Source organism: Hevea brasiliensis, chromosome 15, assembly GCF_030052815.1.
Source record: "Hevea brasiliensis isolate MT/VB/25A 57/8 chromosome 15, ASM3005281v1, whole genome shotgun sequence".
Taxonomy (NCBI): Eukaryota; Viridiplantae; Streptophyta; class Magnoliopsida; order Malpighiales; family Euphorbiaceae; genus Hevea; species Hevea brasiliensis.
In genome coordinates this window covers 54,001,053-54,022,091 of record NC_079507.1, presented here as the reverse complement: position 1 = coordinate 54,022,091, position 21,039 = coordinate 54,001,053, and the positions used below count along the sequence as shown (strand labels likewise).

Genomic DNA, 21,039 nt, shown 5'->3' with positions numbered 1-21,039 from the left:
AAAAAATATATCAGATTAATAAAGAAAATTTACACGTAAATATAATATTTTTAAATAATAATATAATAGAATGTTATTTTTAATTAATAATAATGTTATATTAAATATAGTATTTTTAAAAAATAATATGATAGAATATTATTTTTAATTAATAATAATGTTATATACTTTCATTATTATTAAAATTAAATAATTCGATTCATTTTAGTAATTTAATATTTTTTTATTATATTAATAACAAAAAAGTTATATTTATATATTTTTAAAATAATATTATTTTTTCATTAATCTAATATATTTTTATAATTTAAAAAAATAAATATCAATTTACATAAATTATGAAATATAATATAAAAATTTTATAAAATTTAAATTATTTTTTAATAAAATACTTTTATTACATTTTAAAAGAAATAATCACGAAAATTACTATTAATATATGCATAAAAAAATTAAATAGGTATTTTAATTAATTACATCATAAATTAATTAAAATTTTATTATTATAATAAGTAAAAATTTATTTAAATTAAATTAAATAAAATAAAAATTTTAATTTAAAATTATTTTAATAATAATTTATTTTATTTAAAATGTAATTAAAAATATAAATTATAAATTATCCACGCATAGTGTTATGCTAATTTAATTTTATATGAGAAGAACGACAACTAAATTTTAATCTTAAAGTAGTTTACCATTCAAGTCTATTAAGTTTCAAAATTGCATCAATATTCATTTAAGTGGGAATAAATTTATAATAAGTATATTTAAAAATTAAATCACATATTAAAAATATAAAAAAATAACTAAATTAATTTTAAATAAATTAATGTATAATTTTATTTTATAAAATTAAATTGATAGATTTCATTGAAGTGTGCAAAATATATGTAATATAAAATCAACCAAACAAATTAAGTCATAAAAACCAACAAAATCAATCCAAACATGAAATGTTATAAAAAAAAAAAAAAAACCCTTGGCTCCAAACTTGGGCCCTAAATCAGAGAGGCCCAATACGGGCTCGACTGGCTTTGCTGTTGTGCTTTTGGGCTTTGATAGGAATCTTTTTATATTCCTTTCAAATAAATTATTTGTTAAAAAGAAATTTAAAAAATTTTATATAAGCATGCATAAATGTTATATCTTTTAAAATAAATTAATTTTCAAATTAAAATAATTAATATCTGTGTATCAGAAATATCTTTATTTTGACATTAAGGTGCGACGGTCCCGTTATCACATGCATAATGGACAAAAGGGCACAGCCAGAGAGTACCTATGGAGAGGGAAGAGGCATAGCATGAGTTCATTATATGTGTGGTAAGGGCTCCCGGCTTATCTTGGTATCAGAGCCAGGTTAACAATCTCCGAGGGAGAAGGGGTTTGGAGATGAGTTTCAGAAACAGGGTTAGGTGTTTGACAAGCCATGTTTGGTACGTGGCGTTGTGGCCAGAGATCGCTCTACATACCAAACATGGCTTGGTATCTTCTAGAGCGATCTCTCGCCACAACGCCAATGCATCAAACATGGCTTGTCAAACACCTAACCTCGCTTTCAAACTCATCTCCAAACCCCTTCTCCCTCGGAGATTGTTAACCTGGCTCTGATACCAAGATAAGCCGGGAGCCCTTACCACACATATAATGAACTCATGCTATGCCTCTTCCCTCTCCATAGGTACTCTCTGGCTGTGCCCTTTTGTCCATTATACATGTGATAACGGGACCGTCGCACCTTAATGTCAAAACAAAGATATTTCTGATACACAGGATCCTCTTAAAGAGGCAAGTGTAGAGCATACGTATCTCTGATTATAAGAGTATGATACACATTCAAAGGTTTTCGGAGAGAATGAGAAGAGTTTAGAAAGCCATAGAAGAGAACTTCAGAGGATATTATTAAAAGGAAACTAAGTCTGATTACAACTGAAGAGAGCAACTCCTTATATAGGCGAGGAGGCTCTTGACATTACAGGCAACCGGTTAGAAACTGGCTACCGACACTCTCAAAGCAACATAAATAAAGACAAATACACATTATTACATTATTGACAAACTTTTGCTTTTATCATGGAGTGGTGGACAGATTGAGGGTGTCAAAGTCAGAGTCATCAGAGTCGATTCCAAAAAAGTCCTTTGGCCACTGTTGGTGAACAGGAGATGGTGGGTCCGCACTCTGAATGGCATCTCGTGACTCTGTGTCCATTGGATCCTGAGAATCTTGCCACATGGGATGGGTCCAGTCAATAGGCTCATCAGTGAGGGATCTGATGGGACCGAGTGACGTACAACTCACATGGGGAGGCACTAGACAAAAATAACTATTGATTTCACAAAGGTACTCAGCTAGTTGTCTTCTCAAGGGTCCCATGGCATCTTTGTCAATAATTGATCCTTCGTAGGTCCTCCATTCGTATTGATGATTCGGGTCCAGAGGAGTCCATCGGGCCTTCTAGAGAAAGGCACGTGAAAAATGAACAAGGTCCCGATGTTGAATTGAGTAGCGATGGGCTGTCTTCTATTCCATGGGTGTCTATGATGCGCTTCAGTCAGAGCGCCATGCTGAAATGGGCTTGAACCATTCTAGAAATGCAGATGTAAGAGTCCTGTTAGTATTGTTCATAACATACGTCTGAGGCCATGAGGGGGAATTCCAGTCCTGTGGAATAGAGTGTAACCATGCACCAGAGGAGCCATAGTTCTTCTAGGATGAGTTCTCTGCCAGGTTGGATACTGAAACAGGTGAGGAAAGGGTTATCAGGGATAAAGACAGTCGAGGAGGGGAGTAATCCCCTTAGGGTGTTTCTTGCACTCAGGTAGTGAAACAGATGATCCCTTGCGAACTTAGCCATTTTTGAGATAGGCTGGTTTGGTGAACATCCAGGGGGAAAACTGTCTGGAGTGGGGACCAGGAAATTGTGCATTGGAGAAGGCGTATGTGGAGAGGATGAGGATGATGCCATGAGGATCAAGGGGAGTGAAGAGAAAGCTTGGATTAGGTGAATGATTTTTGGCCTGGATAGGAGGTCAGGAACCAAGTTGTGCTTCCCTTTGATATGCTGGACTGTGAATTTATACTTGGCGAACCAGTCCTTAAGCCTCAGTAATTGTGGTTCAGGAAGAGACTTGTTTTTGAAGTCTAGAACCTTTGGGAAGGATGAGCTGTCCATGACCACAGTGAAGTGGTGGCCAATCAGATGAAATTCGAATCTCTTTATCCCATTTTTGACAGCCAATATCTCTTTATAGACTGAATGATAATGTTTTTGAGGCTCTGGGAACTCTCCACTAGCATGTCCGCAGATATGCTTTTCTCCTTGAATTTCTTCGATGAGGACCGCACCCCAGTGGGTGTCACTAGCATCAGTCTAAAGGATGCGGTGTCCAATGCTGGGAATCTTCAGTGGTGACGGGTTTAAGGCCACTTCTTTTAATTTTTTGACTGCACATGTCTGTTCTTCCCTCCATGGTGGGGAATCCCTTTTAAGCATCTTTGACAGCTGGCAAGTGTGGGTGGCCACATGTGGGATAAACTTTCTGATGTAATTGATAATACCAAGGAACTGTTGTATTTGTTTTACTGACAAGTCCTTATCAGGGAACTTCAGTAATTCTTCTGCAATGTGAGGTCCCGGTTGGTATTTTCCATCCTTGAATTTCATTCCAAGGAAATCGATGTCAGTTTGGGCCAGTGAGCTCTTCTTTTCTGATAGCATAATTCCATAGGAATCCACCAGTTGTTGGAATGTGGAGAGGAGTGTCCTATGGGCCGTAACATCTTTGGAGAAGAGAAGGATATCGTCTATATAGATAAGAGCACTATGTAGTATGGGCTCAAATATCCTTGTCATGGCCTTTTGGAAAACTGATGGGGCCGTCTTAAGGCCGAATGGAAGGACTGTCCATTGGTATTGGGCCGTAGGAATGCAGAAGGCAGTCTTGGGCCTATCAGAGGGGTTAATACCCAATTGCCAAAAACCAGCTTTGAGATCAAACTTTGAGAAGATATGGGCTTCGTGCAGTTGAGTGAACAAGGCCTCAGGCTTTGGTAACGGGAATTTGTCATCTTGAAGGAAGTGGTTGAGGGGCTTGTAGTCAATGACAAGCCGTTTCTTTCCTCTTAATCGCTCAGATCTTTTTTCAACATAAAAGGCCTGGCAGGCCCACTGAGAAGAAGTGGGTTCTATGAGACCTTGCTGGAGGAGCTGTTTGCACTCTTCTTGGGCTAGAGCCAAGTCTGTAGGGTTCATCCCCGGGTGTGATGCCTTTGTCGGATTGATATCTTCATTAAGCTTGAACGGAAGATTGACAAAGAAATCTGGATTCTGCCACAGGGGGTGGCGATGATGAAAATGTGCATGGGAATCAGCACAGGACCGCAAGAGCAGCTCCTTGTGTTCTTGGAACTCAGCTGAGGCATCAGCCAGAGAATATAACCTTGGGACAGAAGTAAATGGCTGAAAGCTCCTCTTATATTTCAATCCTGTGGGGAGGATCTTCAAATGCTTCGCCTGTTGATACAAGTCAAAGCCTATCAATAGATCCTTGTCAGGAAGATCCGACCCGATGACCCTAGTCCAGAGGATACAAGTGGGGAAGAACTGGATTCCAATCGGGTGCTTAGTGATGAGGCTAGTCTTGAAAACATTTCCATCTGCAGCCTTAAAGTATTCTTCATGAGGGACCCAGTATTCTGAGGGTAAGATGGCTGGGTTCATCATGCTCTTATGAGCCCCGGTATCCAGGAAGCCAATGACACTAATGGGCCGTTCATACTTACTGGGAAGAATATGGATCGGGACTAAAGGAATTGGAATAGTATCTGGGCCATAGGTGGATTGGGAGGATTGGATATGTTGGGCCAGGTAAGACGGGTAATGGGCTTCAGATTCGAATCGGATTCTTCAAGTGAATGAGTAATCTTCTTACGATCCGATGTCTACCCAAGGGCAAAGATCAGATCCTCATCGGGCTCATCCTGTTCAGAGAACAGGGATTCAACATCATCATGTTCCAGGGAGATGTGAGAAGCCTGCTGTATGTGTTGTAATAGCTTAACTGCCTTATTAGGGTTTCTTGGGCAGTTCTTGGCACAATGACCTCGATTGCCACAGATATAGCACCTTTCAGACTTCTTTGTACCCGTTCTTTTCTTTCGAAAGTATCTGACTGACCTTCTTCCTTTCTTTTGCTTGAAAGGGGGTTTGAACCCAGAAGGATGCTTCTTGTAATGTACTTTTTTCTTTGTCTTGCATTCACAATTCTTTTCCTTGCATTTAATGGCAAGGTGAGACTTTTGGCATACATTCTTCAAAGCTTTGCTGTTGTCAATGATATCTTTGAACAGCTTCTGCTGTTCGCACATTTTATCCAGACAAGCCAGAGTCATTTGCCTAGGCAATTGCCTAGAAATGAGCTTGAACAGCTCATTCCAAAGGATTGGTTAACCAATTATGAAAGGCTTCATTCAACCTCTCAGCCAATCCAGATCACTGAGTCTTCTTTCAGGAGAAACCCTGATGGAACGGTGCAAACCACGTTTCAACCTCCTCGGCATTCTACAGGCTCTTTGCCTGTATTTCAGACCATGATGGTCCAGCCATTGGAAAAGGAGCAAGACTACTATCCCATTGGAGCAGTAACACCAGACAGTCATTACATCTATCCTCAGAAAATAGATGGTCACTGCCCCTGGGATCTCCCAGGTTCTGGAGAATGCGATGAAGATTGTGATTGTCAAGACAATTACTGGGAAAATGAATATGACCATCCTCTGTCTGATAAAAATTGGAGGAAGCTCACCAAACAAACAAGAAGAGCCTCTTGCAAGCCGCAACAAGTTCTCAACAGAGACTATCCAGATAGTAGCCCATGGATTGGTATCCATGAGGAAACCAAACAGAAGAAGCCTCTTCCCATCTATGAGCTTGCCCTTGAGATCATCAGAAAGGAAAGAAAGAAACTACCCCCTCTTAAACCAGTTTCTTCTCCTCCTCCTGCACTTCCCCTAGTACAACCTTGCATGATGTTCTCACCAGCCTCCTATGAAGCAGATTTTCCTCCATTAGCACAATGCACCGACCAATGGACCAAGATCTCCACGGACCTTTCATTCACTCAACTAAGGTTGATAGTGAAGGTCGACAACCCCAATCACTCAAGTGAAGAAGTTTTAAAGCGCAAACCAAGAATCGCTTGTCTGAATAAAACACTACAGTATTGATTCCAAGATTGACCAGTCCTCACCAGACTCAAAGATGTTGATCAAAAGATTGACTCCTTCACTGCTTTTGCCCAAAACATGTACAAGGACTTACAAAGCAGAATTACCCAGCTTGATAAAGATCTGAAGGCTTTAATCCAACAACGAAGATTTGGGATGGAATTCAACCAAAAGGAACAGGAGATAAGAAGGCTGAAAAAACAGTTGGCCCAAGTTGAGACAGACTTGCATAAGCCCACAGAAGCTCCAGTCTCTTTCAGCCCATTCAGCCCTTTCTCTACTCAAACAACTCCTAACCCTTTCCTTCCTACATCTGAACCTGCTTACTCTCCTTTTGGACCTTTTAACTATTCATATGAACCACCTCCAACATATCACCCATCTCCTTTGTTCAAACCTACTCCAATTTTTATCAGACAGAGGATGGTCATATTCATTTTCCCAATTAAATTCTTATAAAATTATAATTTTCAGACAAGAAATAGTGAAAAAAAAAAAAAAAAAAAAAGGGAAAACCGAAGGCAGCCCATTAGCAGACAAAGCAATCACGGCAGTCTACAGTCCCATTTACGTAGGACGGCAACTAAACTTAAAATCGAAATTCATGGAGAATATATATGGTCCGATTTATAAGAATGAATAAAATATTCTTCTCTTTTGGCTTATATTGGCAGAATAAGTGAAAATTACAAATTAATGGGACAAAGATGAGCTCAGCTCCAGCCAAATCTCCATTCCCATTTAACAATTTAAGGTACACATCTGTGAATGAATCCAGTTATGCTCAAAACAGTATTGGAAGGTCCTGCTGCATGAAAGCAATGCAAGCACATGATCTGCTCAAAATGGATACTTCATAGATAGGAAAGATACCGCAGCAGCAAGCAAAGAGTAAAGACGATGATTTATAGATTACATACAGATCTTCTTTTTCCACAAAATATCCCTTATTTTTTGGATTTCAAACAAGACTCCATTTTCCCCTTTTGGGAATTTGCTTTACAATTCCAATGAAGCCTCAACCTTCTCATGAAATGCTTTGGTTACACTGAATTTGCTTCATCTTCTTGCCATGAGAAGCAACTTTTATCCCAATACATAACATATCTATATGCATACACTTCAAGACATTCATGTTCAACTTTCTCCCATTGATGGGTCAGAAGTCTCCCATGCACAATAATTACAAAACCTTACAGTACAAAGAAACAATCTTGTTAGCAGCAGAATATTAATTATTCTAAATTAACAGCCTAAAACCATGCAAATGTTTAAGCACTAATGTTCCAGCAATTTTCATTTATGCATAGGTAGCCTAGGAGAGTATCAGAAATACACATGGATAAAACAAACTTGACTTAATCTGCTGCACCTCTTGCTTTATGAGTTACTCGATTAGCCTGCTACTAGTTTGATATGAAAAACATGGGATGGACAAATTATAATTAGATAGCAGAACTACGAATAATTTTTAACTCAATAGTATTAGAGTTGTCTTTGTAATCTCAAGTTCAAGTCCTAATCAAAACCAATTATTAAAAAAAAAGCAAAAATAGAGCTAAACTTTTATTTATATAAGAATCACACCCATCTCGAAATGTAGAAAATAAGAATTTTCACACATTTAATTCAAAAATAATAAAAAAGTTTAATTAAAAATGAATGCAACACAAATGAGACAAAGAAATTATTCTTATTTTGTAGTTCAAGCATCTAAAAAACCTTCTTTTTATGCGTCTAGGAAAGCTTCAAAATTCTAGTTTCACCATAACAACAAATAAAAATAATTTTCATCTGTTCCATTTGAGATACTTCGTAAAAGTTATTTTTTTTTACGTTTAAGAAAAGGCCTAATTCTTACATAAATAAAAGTTCATATATCTATTTAATAGATTTTCAAAATATTCAGAGGATTAATAATAGATTTTTCAAGTAAAATACTGGATTTAAATTATAAATATATACATGCATTCCTATTTGATCACTATTGATGCAATATAAATTATCCTGCTACTCATACGGAGTCCTCCTATACCTTATCACTAGGAAACCCTACGAGGTATGACACTTCAAATATGATACGAGCTTTATATATTTATTTAATATCTAAACATTTGATATCAAGGAGTGGACCCCACCAAAGGCCGGTTCACAATTAGAGCCAGACCAAAACTAAACTAGTTTAAACTGAACCAAACCAATCAAATCAATTTGATTTAAACTGTAAATGAATTGAAATGGAATCGAATGAGTCTCAGTCGAACCACTTTTTTTATTTAAAAAATTTATAAAAGTCTGAAAAAATTCCAGATCGTTTATTGCACCTAAATTGAACCAAAATGGGAACCGTAGGGTTCACAATTCTAACTCCGATTCACCGTTTTAAGTGAACTGGAATCTGCTCGGTAGCCGAGTCTACTATGGGGTCTCCACCTACAACCAATAGCTCAGATAGAACTGGTCAGATACCCTTTACACTAACTAGCCGTCCTACGAGTCCTTCTTGCTAAAGACTACCACCCCCCCGTAATACTCCTGGCATGCATAATTTATCTATTGACTAGTCCAACATACCTACACTCACAGAGTATTTATCACCACCATTTCATTTCAAGTATGTCAAATCCATCATCATCTCGACTTAAATATATTCAAATCTCGAGCAGGGATGCAGCTAAATGAGACAGTCCCATTTAGCATAAATCTCCACTTGTTTTCTCATTATTGGTTTTATCATATAATATATAAGCATTTATTGTCTCAAGTAAAACATTCTTACAACTCTTCTCTCATTTATTTTTATTGTCCTTAGCTTTTTATTTTTTACTAACTTGGGTATCGAAAAGCCTAGTGAGAGTATTCTCTCAACTCTCTAACCACTATTGTCTTGCAGGAGAAACAATCGAATCCCTCTTCAATATTTTTCAAACCACCCAAAAGCAGTGTAGCCCTCTTAAAACCTCACCAAAATACTCCAAAGTGGTTGTATAGTAATCAAAGCACCTGTCTCAACCCTCATAGTTGAAAGTACTCAAAACATATGACAAAATCTGAAAGAGGAAAAAAATAGACTAGCTAGACTCTGCCTATACCATTATATCCACTTTCCTGGAGGAAATGAATTTGCCGTACAAGCACTACTGGGGAAAGGTAACCTTAAAATAGCATAGTTAGTTGTAGTTATCTTTAAGGGATCCAATATCATCATCCTTATAAAATCTTTTACCAAAATCCTATTCATTTCGCTTGAAAAAAATCATTTGTGATTGAAAAATTCAATCCAATTCTCGTATAATTTTATTATTTTTTACTTGATTTTTATCTATTTTAAAATAATTTTTTAAATTAAAAAAAAATTAAATTCTTTCACCTATTAAATTTTAAATATGAAAAATAATAAAAAAAATTAATTTAGAATTAAATACTTATAAAATTCTAATTTCCAAACAGAAGATTCAAGATTAATTTCATCAAAAAAATCATGATTTGACTTAATTCCAATTACATGTTCTTTCCCTTTCATTGACTCTCCCTTAATAATACCCTTACTCTTTTCCACCAGAGCTACAAAAAGGTAGAGAATAGATGAAAAAGAATAAAAGAGCTTAGACTTATCAACATTAGGAAAAAAAAAAATCATATAGGATCATACCGGCTAGTCAAATTGGATTAACCGAAAATTAAACCGTTAACCGATTCAATCTGATTTGAAAACGGGTTAATTAAATAATAATAATAAAAAATCACATCTTAACACAGTATTGAACCCGGGACCCAAAAACTGAGCAGCGATTCTTTTTCCACCGACCAGCACACATCCAAAAGACTAAAGTGATTAATAACTTTTTTTACTTGGATTAAACTAAAATTGTTTCATTATTTTTGTTTCTTACATTTTTTCCCCTGCTATTTCATACATTTTTATACAAATTTTTATCGATTTATAATGGTACTGAAGTTAAATATCAGAATTGATTATTCATGGATATAAAATTTATTATTATGAAAAATTTATCCTGAGTATTTTTATTATTAATATTATTATTCAAAAACTAATTCTAAATATATCACACTATTAATGATAATAATACACTATTATTATTTCAAAGAAATTAAATTTTATAATATCTAATTATTATTTATTTTATATATAACCTTAACTTTTTGTCTTCAATCCACTCAAAAATTCTAAGTCAGATTGTCAAATTCAACCAACATGACAGTCAAAATACTAAAAGTCCAGCGTGACAGTCAAATAGTGATTTGAGGACAAAAGAGCCGAACAAAAAATAGATTGAGCAAGACCTTCGCTCGCCCAACAAGGCAAACGAAGGGTTTTACCGAACGACCAACCAAGAATCGGACAAGAGCCCAAATCTCATAGGTCAAGCAATAATTACGTCAACAATCAAGTATAAACAATTTTCACGAAGGAAATCCCAAAGATTTGGCTAAAGATTAAGCCCACAAATGGAGTAACGGCTCTTTCCTAAAAAACCTATAAATATCAAATGAGTAACAAAAAAATGTATGTTTACTCACTCTACTATTCTATTCTACTAAAAATATTCTCTGATTTTTCTCTCAAGAAGAGATTTTTGACATGAGCATCGGAATGACCTGCCAGAAAATCATCCACCTCATCTTTCTCTCTTATTGCAGGCTTACGTGTCATCAGGACCAAGACCCAAGGACCACCCGTAGCATCAAATCCGAATTTGAAAATTTTTACTAATTAGTAGTTTTTAAGAGTCAAAGAGTTTTTATTGTTCCTTCTTTTTTCCTTATCCACCAATTAAAAATCTCTGACAAGTGTTTGGGAGCATAACTCCCCTTATATCCACCACTGCTCCTCAAAAACACAACTAGCTTAACATGCATTCAATCCAAAATAGCAGCAAGATTATTTCTTTAGCATATAAAAGCTCTTGAGTTTACTATTTCTTTAGCTCAGGATAAATTGTTGTTGAATTTTTCTTGGATAATTCATTATCTTATTAAAATTAATATAATCAGTATAAACTCAAGAGGAAAAAAGTTACACTAAATCTTATAATGCTAAATAGACCAACTCAAAACACCTAATTTAAAGCTTATAATGCTAAGTGAAAAAAACTTAGATCCATTATAATGCAGAGAGAGAAAAAAAAAAAAGAATTGTTGTTGATGGAAGAGGTTCCTCCTTCTGTCTTAGGGTTTGTTTTGTTGAATTCTTTGTCTTGCTACACAACAAGAAATTTTTAAAATAACTACGAAAATTACCAACAATAGAATTTCGTTGGTAATTTACCAACGCTTTACTGACGAAAAAGAGAAATAAAATTTAAACTAATTTGTACCAACGAAATTATCGACCGATTACCAACGGACCCTTTATCGACGACGTAATTTCGTAAGTAAAAGTAGCGTCTAATAGTGAAAGCAAAATTAGCGATCAAATGAAAAAAAATACCAATGAAAAGATTCGTTAGTAATTACCGACTTAACTCGTATTTAGTTGGTAATTACCGACGTAATATTAAAAAAAAATTAAAAAAATAAAAAAGCTTAAAAAATGTTATCTACGAAACTTTTTCGTTCGTAATTACTAACGAAATCGTTTTTTTAGGTAATATTAAGAAGAAAATAAAAATAAAATTTTCAAATAAATATTTACGAAAATTTTTCGTTGTTAATTATCAACGAACTTATTTTTTGTCACTAATATTAAGAAAGAAATAGAAAATAAAATTTTGAAATAAATTACTTACGAAAACTATCATCGGTAATTACCAACGAACCATATTTGGTCATTAATATTAAAAAAATAATAATAAAAAAATAAAAAGCTTACCTACGAAATTTTTTCATCAGTAATTACTAATAAACCGTATTTAGTCGATAATATTAAAAAAAAATAAGAAAAAAAAAATAAAAAAACTTAAAAAATTTTACCTATAAAACTTTTTTATCGGTAATTACTAACAAACTCGTTTTCATAGGCAATATCAAGAAAAAAATAAAAAATAAAATTTTAAAATAAATACCTAAGAAAATTTTTCATTAGTAATTAGCAACGAACTTATTTTTTATCAGTAATATTAATAAAGAAATAAAAAAATAAAATTATTAAAATAAATTACCAAAGAAAATCTATCGTCGATAATTATCTATTAACGTATTTAATCAGTAACATTAAGAAAAAAAATAAAAAATAAAAAGCTAGCCTACGAAAATTTTTTCGTTGGTAATTACCAATGAACCGTATTTAGTCGATAATATTAAGAAGAAAATAAGAAAAAAAAATTTTAAAATTTAGAAAATTTTACCTATAAAACTTTTTCGTCGGTAATTACCAAAAAATTGTATTTAGTCCGTAATACTAAGATAAAAACATAAAAAAAAAAAGATTAAAAGGTTAAAAAATTTTACCTACGAAAATTGTTCGTTGGTAATCCGTCTATAAATCACAAAAAATGTGAAATTCCCACATCGTTTGTGAATAGATAAGAGAGGAGTTAAATTCTCTATTAAAAGAAAGGCACTCCCAAACATATGGCAATTGTAGCATAGCCACTATGTGAGGCTTACTATGGGCCCCACTAGTTTTTTTTTTAAGTTATTTAAATCTTAAAAAATTAAAAAATAATTTTACATTTAAATTAAAATAATTAATATTTAATTTAAAATAATAAAAAAATTTTAAAAATTTAAATAAATTAAATTAAAATTTTAAATTAAATTTAAAAATCAAATTAAATTTAAAAGTTAATTTAAATTAAAAAGTAAAAAATTAAATTAAAAATATAGAATAAAAATGAGTTACGAAAAATTGTCGTCGGTAATTACTTACGATAATTTATTAATATTGGTAATTACCAACGAAAAGTGTTGTTCGTAAATAGTCGATAATTTATAAGCATACAATCCCCCACGAAATTATCTACCAAAAAAATTCTAAGTTACCTACGAAATAATTCGTCAATAAATTTGATGATAACATTTTTTTCGTCCATAAAAATTACCTACTATAATTTGTGAACATCAGTAATTTATCAATAAATCCTGATCACCAACAAAATATATACATATTTGATCGGTAATTTTCGTACCTATTTTTTTAATTTCTTATAGTGCTAGTTGGTTGCAATACAAGATTTATTTCTTATAAAAAAAAAAAAGCCTAGAATATGAAATTTTGTAGAAAATAGTCACAGAGCAAGGAAATCTTCATTTCTTGTAACTTCAAAACTCAAGAAGTTAGCTTCAAAAAACAGCAGCCACTCATAAAATATAATCTAGAAAATACGTATTTTCATAGGGTTTATGCATCCTTCACGCATGCTCCTCAAAGAAAATAATTGAATATTTAGATCAAGCAATTATCTTCAAAGTTTGACTCACATTATTAATTTCATATGCTTTCCTTGTCATCAAGCATCACGAAGGATGTCAAAATATCTCCTAAGATTCAGAATATCTACTAAGATTCAGAAAAAAACTTTTTTCCCATTCAAATGTTATATATATATATATATATATATATATATATATATATATATATATATGCCATATAATACGAGAAATAATATATATATGTCAGTGTTTTATTTATAAATAATTAATTGGGATTCTAATAAATTAAATAATATCACTTCCAGTTAGATAATATAATTCGTAAAAAAAGAATTGAACAAAAGCGCATGCATTTTCCATTAAAAAAAGCATGCAATGTCACTAATTATTTTTCCTTAATATCTATCAATTATATTAGTTATCATGATTTAATAATTTTTTTTTTTCTACAAGAATACTGAACAATAGGCACGTAATGAAGATCTCTATCCACTTTCTCCAAAGAGAAGAAGAAGAAGAAGAAGAAGAAGTAGATCTTTATCCACACCTCATCCTCTGGAACTCGTATAATCTCAGTAATATTCTCTTGACCTATACGTAAGATATATATGGTCACTGTTATCTGATAAGGGTTGCCCTATGTAACCCATATGTATATCATATTTGTATCTATTCTAACTAATAGATGAGGTGGGATTAGCTAACCCAACTCTATCTGTGCACATGTTTATATACTTCTTAATACAACACATGAATGTAGCGGTTTTTTTTTTTTATACAAATAAAAAAAAGGATGTATAGGTAAGCTAACCACATATCTGATAGAGAATATCGTGCCTTTCACACTCATACACATATAGAAGCTCCTCACTAAACTTAATTCGGAGTCAAAGTTTACAATACTTTTGTTAATAGAATTAATAAAACGCAGATATTTCATCACGCTAAGGGGCTAGTAGCAAAATTCAAATATAAAACCTCTCGATATGAATAAATTTTCCCTATCACCAGAAGCAACACCTTAAAAGGCAATGTAGTTTGTTATTCATACCTAAGTATCTAACATTATTACTTTTTTTTTTTTTTTTTCGGTTGGAGGTATAGATAAAAGGCAACCTTCTCTAGTTTATAAATACTAACAAGGAAACTTCAACTTAGAATCCTCGAACTTAAAAATGTCTTGAGAAACAAGCATAACAACTTTTGTTTATTTAAGATAGCTATAATATTTGTCAACTTTTGTTATTTGAACGGATAGTTATAATATTTGTCAACCTTTGTTATTTGAACTTATTATTATTATTGATTGAGCTCCAATCAAGATTTTAACTAAATCAAAACTTATTGATTGGTCCTAACTCCCAAGCTCAAACTCCTGTTTATACTAGTAGGTAAAAGAATTGAAATTGCTTATATATATATTAAGAGATTGTTCAGTTGTAGAAATATCAGATTTTTACTTAATTTGTTTTCATTTTCTTAATATACAGAAAATTAGAAAAAAAAAAATGAGTCCATTTCTTGAAAAATGAAAATTATTCAGTGATTTTGAAAAGTGCAAAATATACACTTTTAGATTAATTTTGATTATTTCCTATGTGCATATAAAAATTTAGGAATATGTTCAATTATTGATTTTTCCATGCATTAAGATTCTTGACGGAAAAATTAAAATAGGTAATTATAATTTATAACTAAACCTACGTTCCCAAATTGGAAAAAATAGAAAAAAAGTATTCAAGGGCTCTTCATGTGAAGAAGGAGAGAAGAAAGACATTTTACTAAAGGAAATTAAAATATTTGAAGGAATATATGTATATATATATATATATAGATTGTTATCTATAGCTAAAAATGAAGCACTCTAAAATTCTCAACTTTGTATGATAAATTTATATGTAAATTGTTTAGGTTCAAAAAGTTTATTGATGGATAAAAATGTTATGGAATAATATTATCTTCTGTCAGATTTATTTCTTTATTTTAATTTTATCAATTAATTAAATTATTATACTAGAAAGTCCACCCAGCTAGGTAAAATTTGAAGCCTAAATAGGAGAGACTGCATTGTTTATAAGCATAAGCATCATATCATATGCATATCCAGGAGAGAGAGCCCTATTGGGTATTGGCTATAACTGGTATATCTATGAATGCAGGTCGAAAAAATGAGCCAACTGAGTTTCATCCCTCTTAATTTACCTGACAAGAGCAGCAGAAAATTAAACAATGTGAGTTCTAATTCTACTTGAACCTGGCCTAGCTGTATATTTTTTCTCTTTTTTTTTCCCCTTATTACTTCGAAAATGTTTTAAAAGAAATTCGATTGTATATTTATGTATGTGGGTTCTAGTTTGCGTTAGTTGGATAACTTTATTAGTGACTGTTGTTTTTCATTTGGATATATATCTGTGAATTGCTTTTAATTTGTTGTATCACAAGTAGGTTGTCCACCTGTCCTCTTGTCGATTAGCTAGCTAAAACTATGGTCACCTTGTAATCTCCTTAAGATTCCTAAAAATGTCAACTCCATTTCTCACACCAACCACCCTCTCTATTACTGGTCCAATCTTTTGTTTCTTGGTTTAGTGTATAAATTCGCCAATCCAATAAAAACAATAGTAAAAATGTCCTCATTAGTCATATTACCTGATAAGCCTTACTTTAGTTTCTTGATGTTTGATTTGGAGGCTTTTTCTCAAAATCTTTCAACGGCCCAAACCCAGTGCAGCCTCAACGTCCAGTCTCCATGCAAACCCTCCGCAGTCCATTCTCCAAACATCACATGGCACCATCTGCGATGAGTACTTCTTCTCCTTCCACGCGTACTGCAATCTCACCCAGCACGTAAATGCACAGCTGTACATGTATGGAATCAGCTTTTCTTTCGTCACCAACCACACCATTATTTCCCCTGACTGCCCCTGACCCTCATTTTCTTTCTCCTTCATCACAGATACCATCCTCTGGTATGCCCCATTCACCCATCGCACTCTGTTTGAACCGTCTGATATAAACCCTGGACGCGTGTCCTTCTCTAGATACTTCACTCTCTCCACGTCCGTACACCCTAACTCCCGACCTTCCATGCAACCGTTTGTGTCCATCACGCTCTCCACTGTCACCCACGACTCCAGTACCAATCTCTTTTTTGGAACCATCGCCACCGTCTGATGATCTTCCCTGCAGATAACCGGCTGTTTTAGCTTGAGCCACATGGATGCGATTTGATTATTCTCTGGATCATGAACTAATTCTTTTGTGAGATCGAGATTGCACCAAGATCTCCCTCTTTCTGTCGAGTCCTTGGGCTGATCATCACTTCTCTCCGGTAACAATTGCAGTGTTACTGCCTTTTGAAAAGATCCATCCTCTCTTTCTTTTCCTTTTCCTTGATCTGATGACGATGAAACTATTTGGTTTCTTTTGAACAATTTGTTGTTCTTACGAATCCTAACGTACTTTCTCTTGGTTCTTCTCTCAGAAAGCAATAAGTTCTTGCTGTTCAGAGAAGATATATCGGAATCTGGCGCACCGGTGGCAGGTTTCGGTGCAATCGGCCTGAATCGGAGCATTATCTGGTCGATTATAGTCTTATCCTGCGTACCACCAGCCCATCGTATCATGCGCCACCTCTCTCCACCATCCATTGCTCTTCACCTTCACCGTCTCTCTCTCTCTCTCTGTCTCTCTCTCTCTCTCTCTCACACACACACAAAATGGTCTCCTTTTTTAACAATCTTTTATTTGTGTCTCAGTGTTGAGCTCAGGCGATAATCAAAGCAAAGCAGCACAGGGACGAAAGTGTAAAAGCAACACGTGTGTAGGGCAAGCGAGAAGCAGATGAGAGATGTAATTGGCCGGATATCTTTGTAGGAGGTGGGTCCATCTAAAAAGTAGCGTATCAAGGCGTAATTAAGCGATGAGGATGGTCCCACAGGAGCAACCAATGAGAGAAGGGAAAGTGTGCAGCACTGCCGAAAGAGAGGACACGTAGCCACTGTCCTAGATTGTCGCGTCACTGTTCACTGAAGTGGAAATGTGCCAAAAAGGCTTTTGGTTAGCTTCGAGAAAAGGCACACGTAGTTCTATTCTATTAGCCCATCACATCAAAATTCGGTTTCACAGAGTCAGTTTTTTAGTTCCTCCACTCGCTTTATGGACAGTGAGGAGGACCTCCTTTGCATTATGAGAAATGCTTGATTGCCCCACATAAGAATATTATCACAAAAAAAAATAATAATAATAAAATTTGTTCATCCCATAATGCAATAAATATTAAAAGTTAATCATCAAAATTAAAAAAATATATATATAAAACAAGTTAGTAAATTACGCTATCTATCCCTCAACTTTAGCAATAATTTTATGTTCATCCTAACTTCATTTTCTTGTTTTAAAATTCTTAAATTTAATTTGTTTTAAAAAGATTTTATGACTTGTAATTACAAATTTTCAGATAAAAAAATAATGAGTATTAATTAATTTTTTCAAATGTATTCTTATTATTATTAACATATATTTATTTTATATACTTGTAATTTTATATATTACACAATATAATTTTATTTTTTTATTTAACATCTTCTTTATACTTTTAAAATTATTAATATTATTTTTAAAATACTATTGATATTACTATATAAAGATAATTTGAATATATTATTCCTTTAACACATTAAGAGAATATAAAAAAATTTTTAATATTTAAAAGTAATGAAAATGATGATATGATTTAATTAATTTTAAATTATTCTACATCTTCATTAATATTTTTATTATATTATTACACTTTTTTTATGAAATTTTCATTACCAATTTAAAAAAAAAGTTTAATTTAAAAAATAATAAAAATAAAATATGTAATAATTAACAATAAATTTATTCTAAAAGAATAAATTTAAATTATTATTTTATTTTCATGTATTAAAATAAAAAATTATATATAATTGAATAATGAGGTGGAAGGTTTTGAAATCACGCATCAGAGGAGAGGGTAGGATGGGAGAAAAAAGGAGAGAGTTGGAATAAGACGCGTGGAGGCTATTCTGAAGATATGAATGTTGGAGTGAGCAACATTTATGACGTCATCCGTGTTTGAAGGCAAAAGCACCAATGGGCTGTTGTGATGATGCCACGTATGTGCGTCGCAGCCTTTTTGGTAAATCCACGTTTAAATCCGACAAATTTTTCAAAATTTTGAGAGAGACATTAGCTTGCGGCTTATTGGACGATGCTTCCCCCGTCTGCTTCCCCATTTGCTTTTTCTTCATTTTTTTTATTAACGATAAGGGTAATTTATACTATTGGCCCTAAACTTTTATGTGTTTTAACTTCATCCTCAGAAAAAATTCTTTGATTTTAATTTATTTCAAAAAAAATTAAATTATTATTTTAAACATTTTTCTCTCCCTCTTATTTTTTTTTTCTTTCAAATTATTAGATGATTGTTAATAAATAAAATTTTTTTAGTTTATATGAAGTTTTATTTATTAAAATTATAAATAAAATTAATTTAAATTTTTTCATTTATTTTTAATTTATTATCATTTATTACTTATAATTAAATTTTATTACATTTATAAAAATTGTTAATTATCAATGTAAATTAAATTAAATAATAGGGCAGAGATATTTGTTAATGAGCAAACATTAAAATAATCTAATTGTAAGTGAGGTTAAAAGGGAGAAAATAGAGAAATGGGTAAAATAAAAACTTTATATTAATTATCTGTAAATCTGTTATTATAAGTGAAATGATAGTTTCTGAAATAAAATTAAAGACAAACATGAAATTTTCACTAGAGTTGTATCAATAATATCTTTTAACTTTAATTTGTATTATAAAAATTTTTGAACTTTAATTTGAGTATTATTAAAATTTTTATGATGATTTACAGGCTTTCAGGTTAATTTATATATGAATTTCACTTATCATTTCTCAACTTCAATAATTATATTGTACACATTCTTTAACTTTAATTTGTATTATAAAAATTCTTGAACTTTAATTGGGTATCATTAAAATTTTTATGATGACCTACAGGCTTCCAGGTTAATTTATGTCTGAATTTCACTTATCGTTCCTCAACTTTAATAATTATACTACACACATCATTTTAACTTTAATTTATCTTAAAAAATCTTTAAACTTTAGTTTAATATATTAATAATTTTTAATACAAAATGTACTAAATAATAATTAAGATTGGATATATTATTTTGTTAATTTAATAAATAAAGACAAAAATTATATACAATATCAACCTTCATAAAAAAAAATTAAATCATTCATACTTATGTTATTAATTTTTTTTCTTATATTAAAATAAATCAAATAAATAAAGATAAATTAGATATAAATCTTTTAGATATTAATCTAAAATAATATTTTATATGATAAATTAAATAATTATAAATATTTATAAAAATATTAAATTATTTTCAAAAATATGATTTTATTTTAAATAAATAAAAAATAAATGAAGATTTAAATTTTTTAAAATGACTATAAAGTTAAGAGGTGATTATGATAAATCTATTTAAGTTTAGGGACTATGAGTTAAACTTAGTCATAAGTTAACCTGAAAATCTGTAATAATATGTTATGGAGATTTTAGTGGTATTAAAATTAAAATTTATAGATTTTTTTGATATAAATCAAATTTGGGAGACGACACTAATACAATTATCTAAATTAAAAAATTATGAGTAAAATTAATCTGCGACAATATATGCAAATTACCATAATAATAACCATAAATCAGCAATTGACTTTCATAGAAAATCATAAATAATCTCTTTATTTTTAAATTAAAATAATTATATTTTATTCTGTTAATAAAATGATGGTGTCATTCAAATTATATAAATTTTTAGTAATCAGTGTTCATTATTAAAGTTAAAGGAACAATTTAGACTTAAATTAAGAAACCAATCTAAACTTTTGTACTAAATTGCCATAATCAATTACTTAGCCAAAAAAACATCATCATTGCATGACATCGCTTTTATATATGGAATCCCTTTGTTTCAATTATGTGCTAGTAGCCCTAGTTAGATAAATCTTTTTTTTTTTTTTTTGTGGACACAATAAATAGATTGTTCTCTTCTTTTACAGATGTAGTTGATGAATTCTGAATCTATAAGATAATAGATAACAATGAATGAGTTAATTAATTATTATTTGAACGAAAGAGTGATTAAGAGATTTATAAGAAGAGTGATTAAAAGATTTACGAACATACTTAATAGTTTTTATATAGACTTTGGTGTAAATTTTTATTAGGATTAGAAGATTGTGTATGAGATTTAGAATCCACACTACTTAGGAGTTCTATGAATGTAAAGACCGTAATAATAACGATTATTTTAAGATCTTATCATTTAGGTAATATGAGTATTCAGATATATGCTGAACGAATATCATCTATTTTAGTGTGATAATTATTTCATTTTCTCAAATAGATAAATAA

The 21,039-nt window shown here is 31.8% G+C and overlaps 1 protein-coding gene and 1 long non-coding RNA gene across 2 annotated transcripts; one reads left to right on the top strand and one right to left on the bottom strand.

Moving 5' to 3' along the window:
* Positions 1-6,855: 6,855 nt before the first annotated feature.
* Positions 6,856-17,214, bottom strand: LOC110644659 (uncharacterized). Its single transcript, XM_021797551.2, has 2 exons — positions 16,214-17,214; positions 6,856-7,421 (listed from the first exon to the last, which is right to left on the bottom strand). The coding sequence occupies exon 1, from the start codon at positions 17,212-17,214 to the stop codon at positions 16,273-16,275; it is 942 nt and encodes a 313-aa protein (XP_021653243.2). The 3' UTR covers positions 6,856-7,421; positions 16,214-16,272.
* Positions 16,756-17,679, top strand: LOC131173871 (uncharacterized). The gene is made up of 3 exons (XR_009144180.1): positions 16,756-16,895; positions 17,049-17,231; positions 17,323-17,679. It is a non-coding gene; the product is annotated as an uncharacterized LOC131173871 (long non-coding RNA).
* The last annotated feature ends 3,360 nt before the right edge of the window (positions 17,680-21,039 follow it).

Excerpts from the sequence above, each read along its gene's own strand:
- LOC110644659 (XM_021797551.2), bottom strand. The coding sequence starts at position 17,214 with ATGGATGGTGGAGAGAGGTGGCGCATGATACGATGGGCTGGTGGTACG.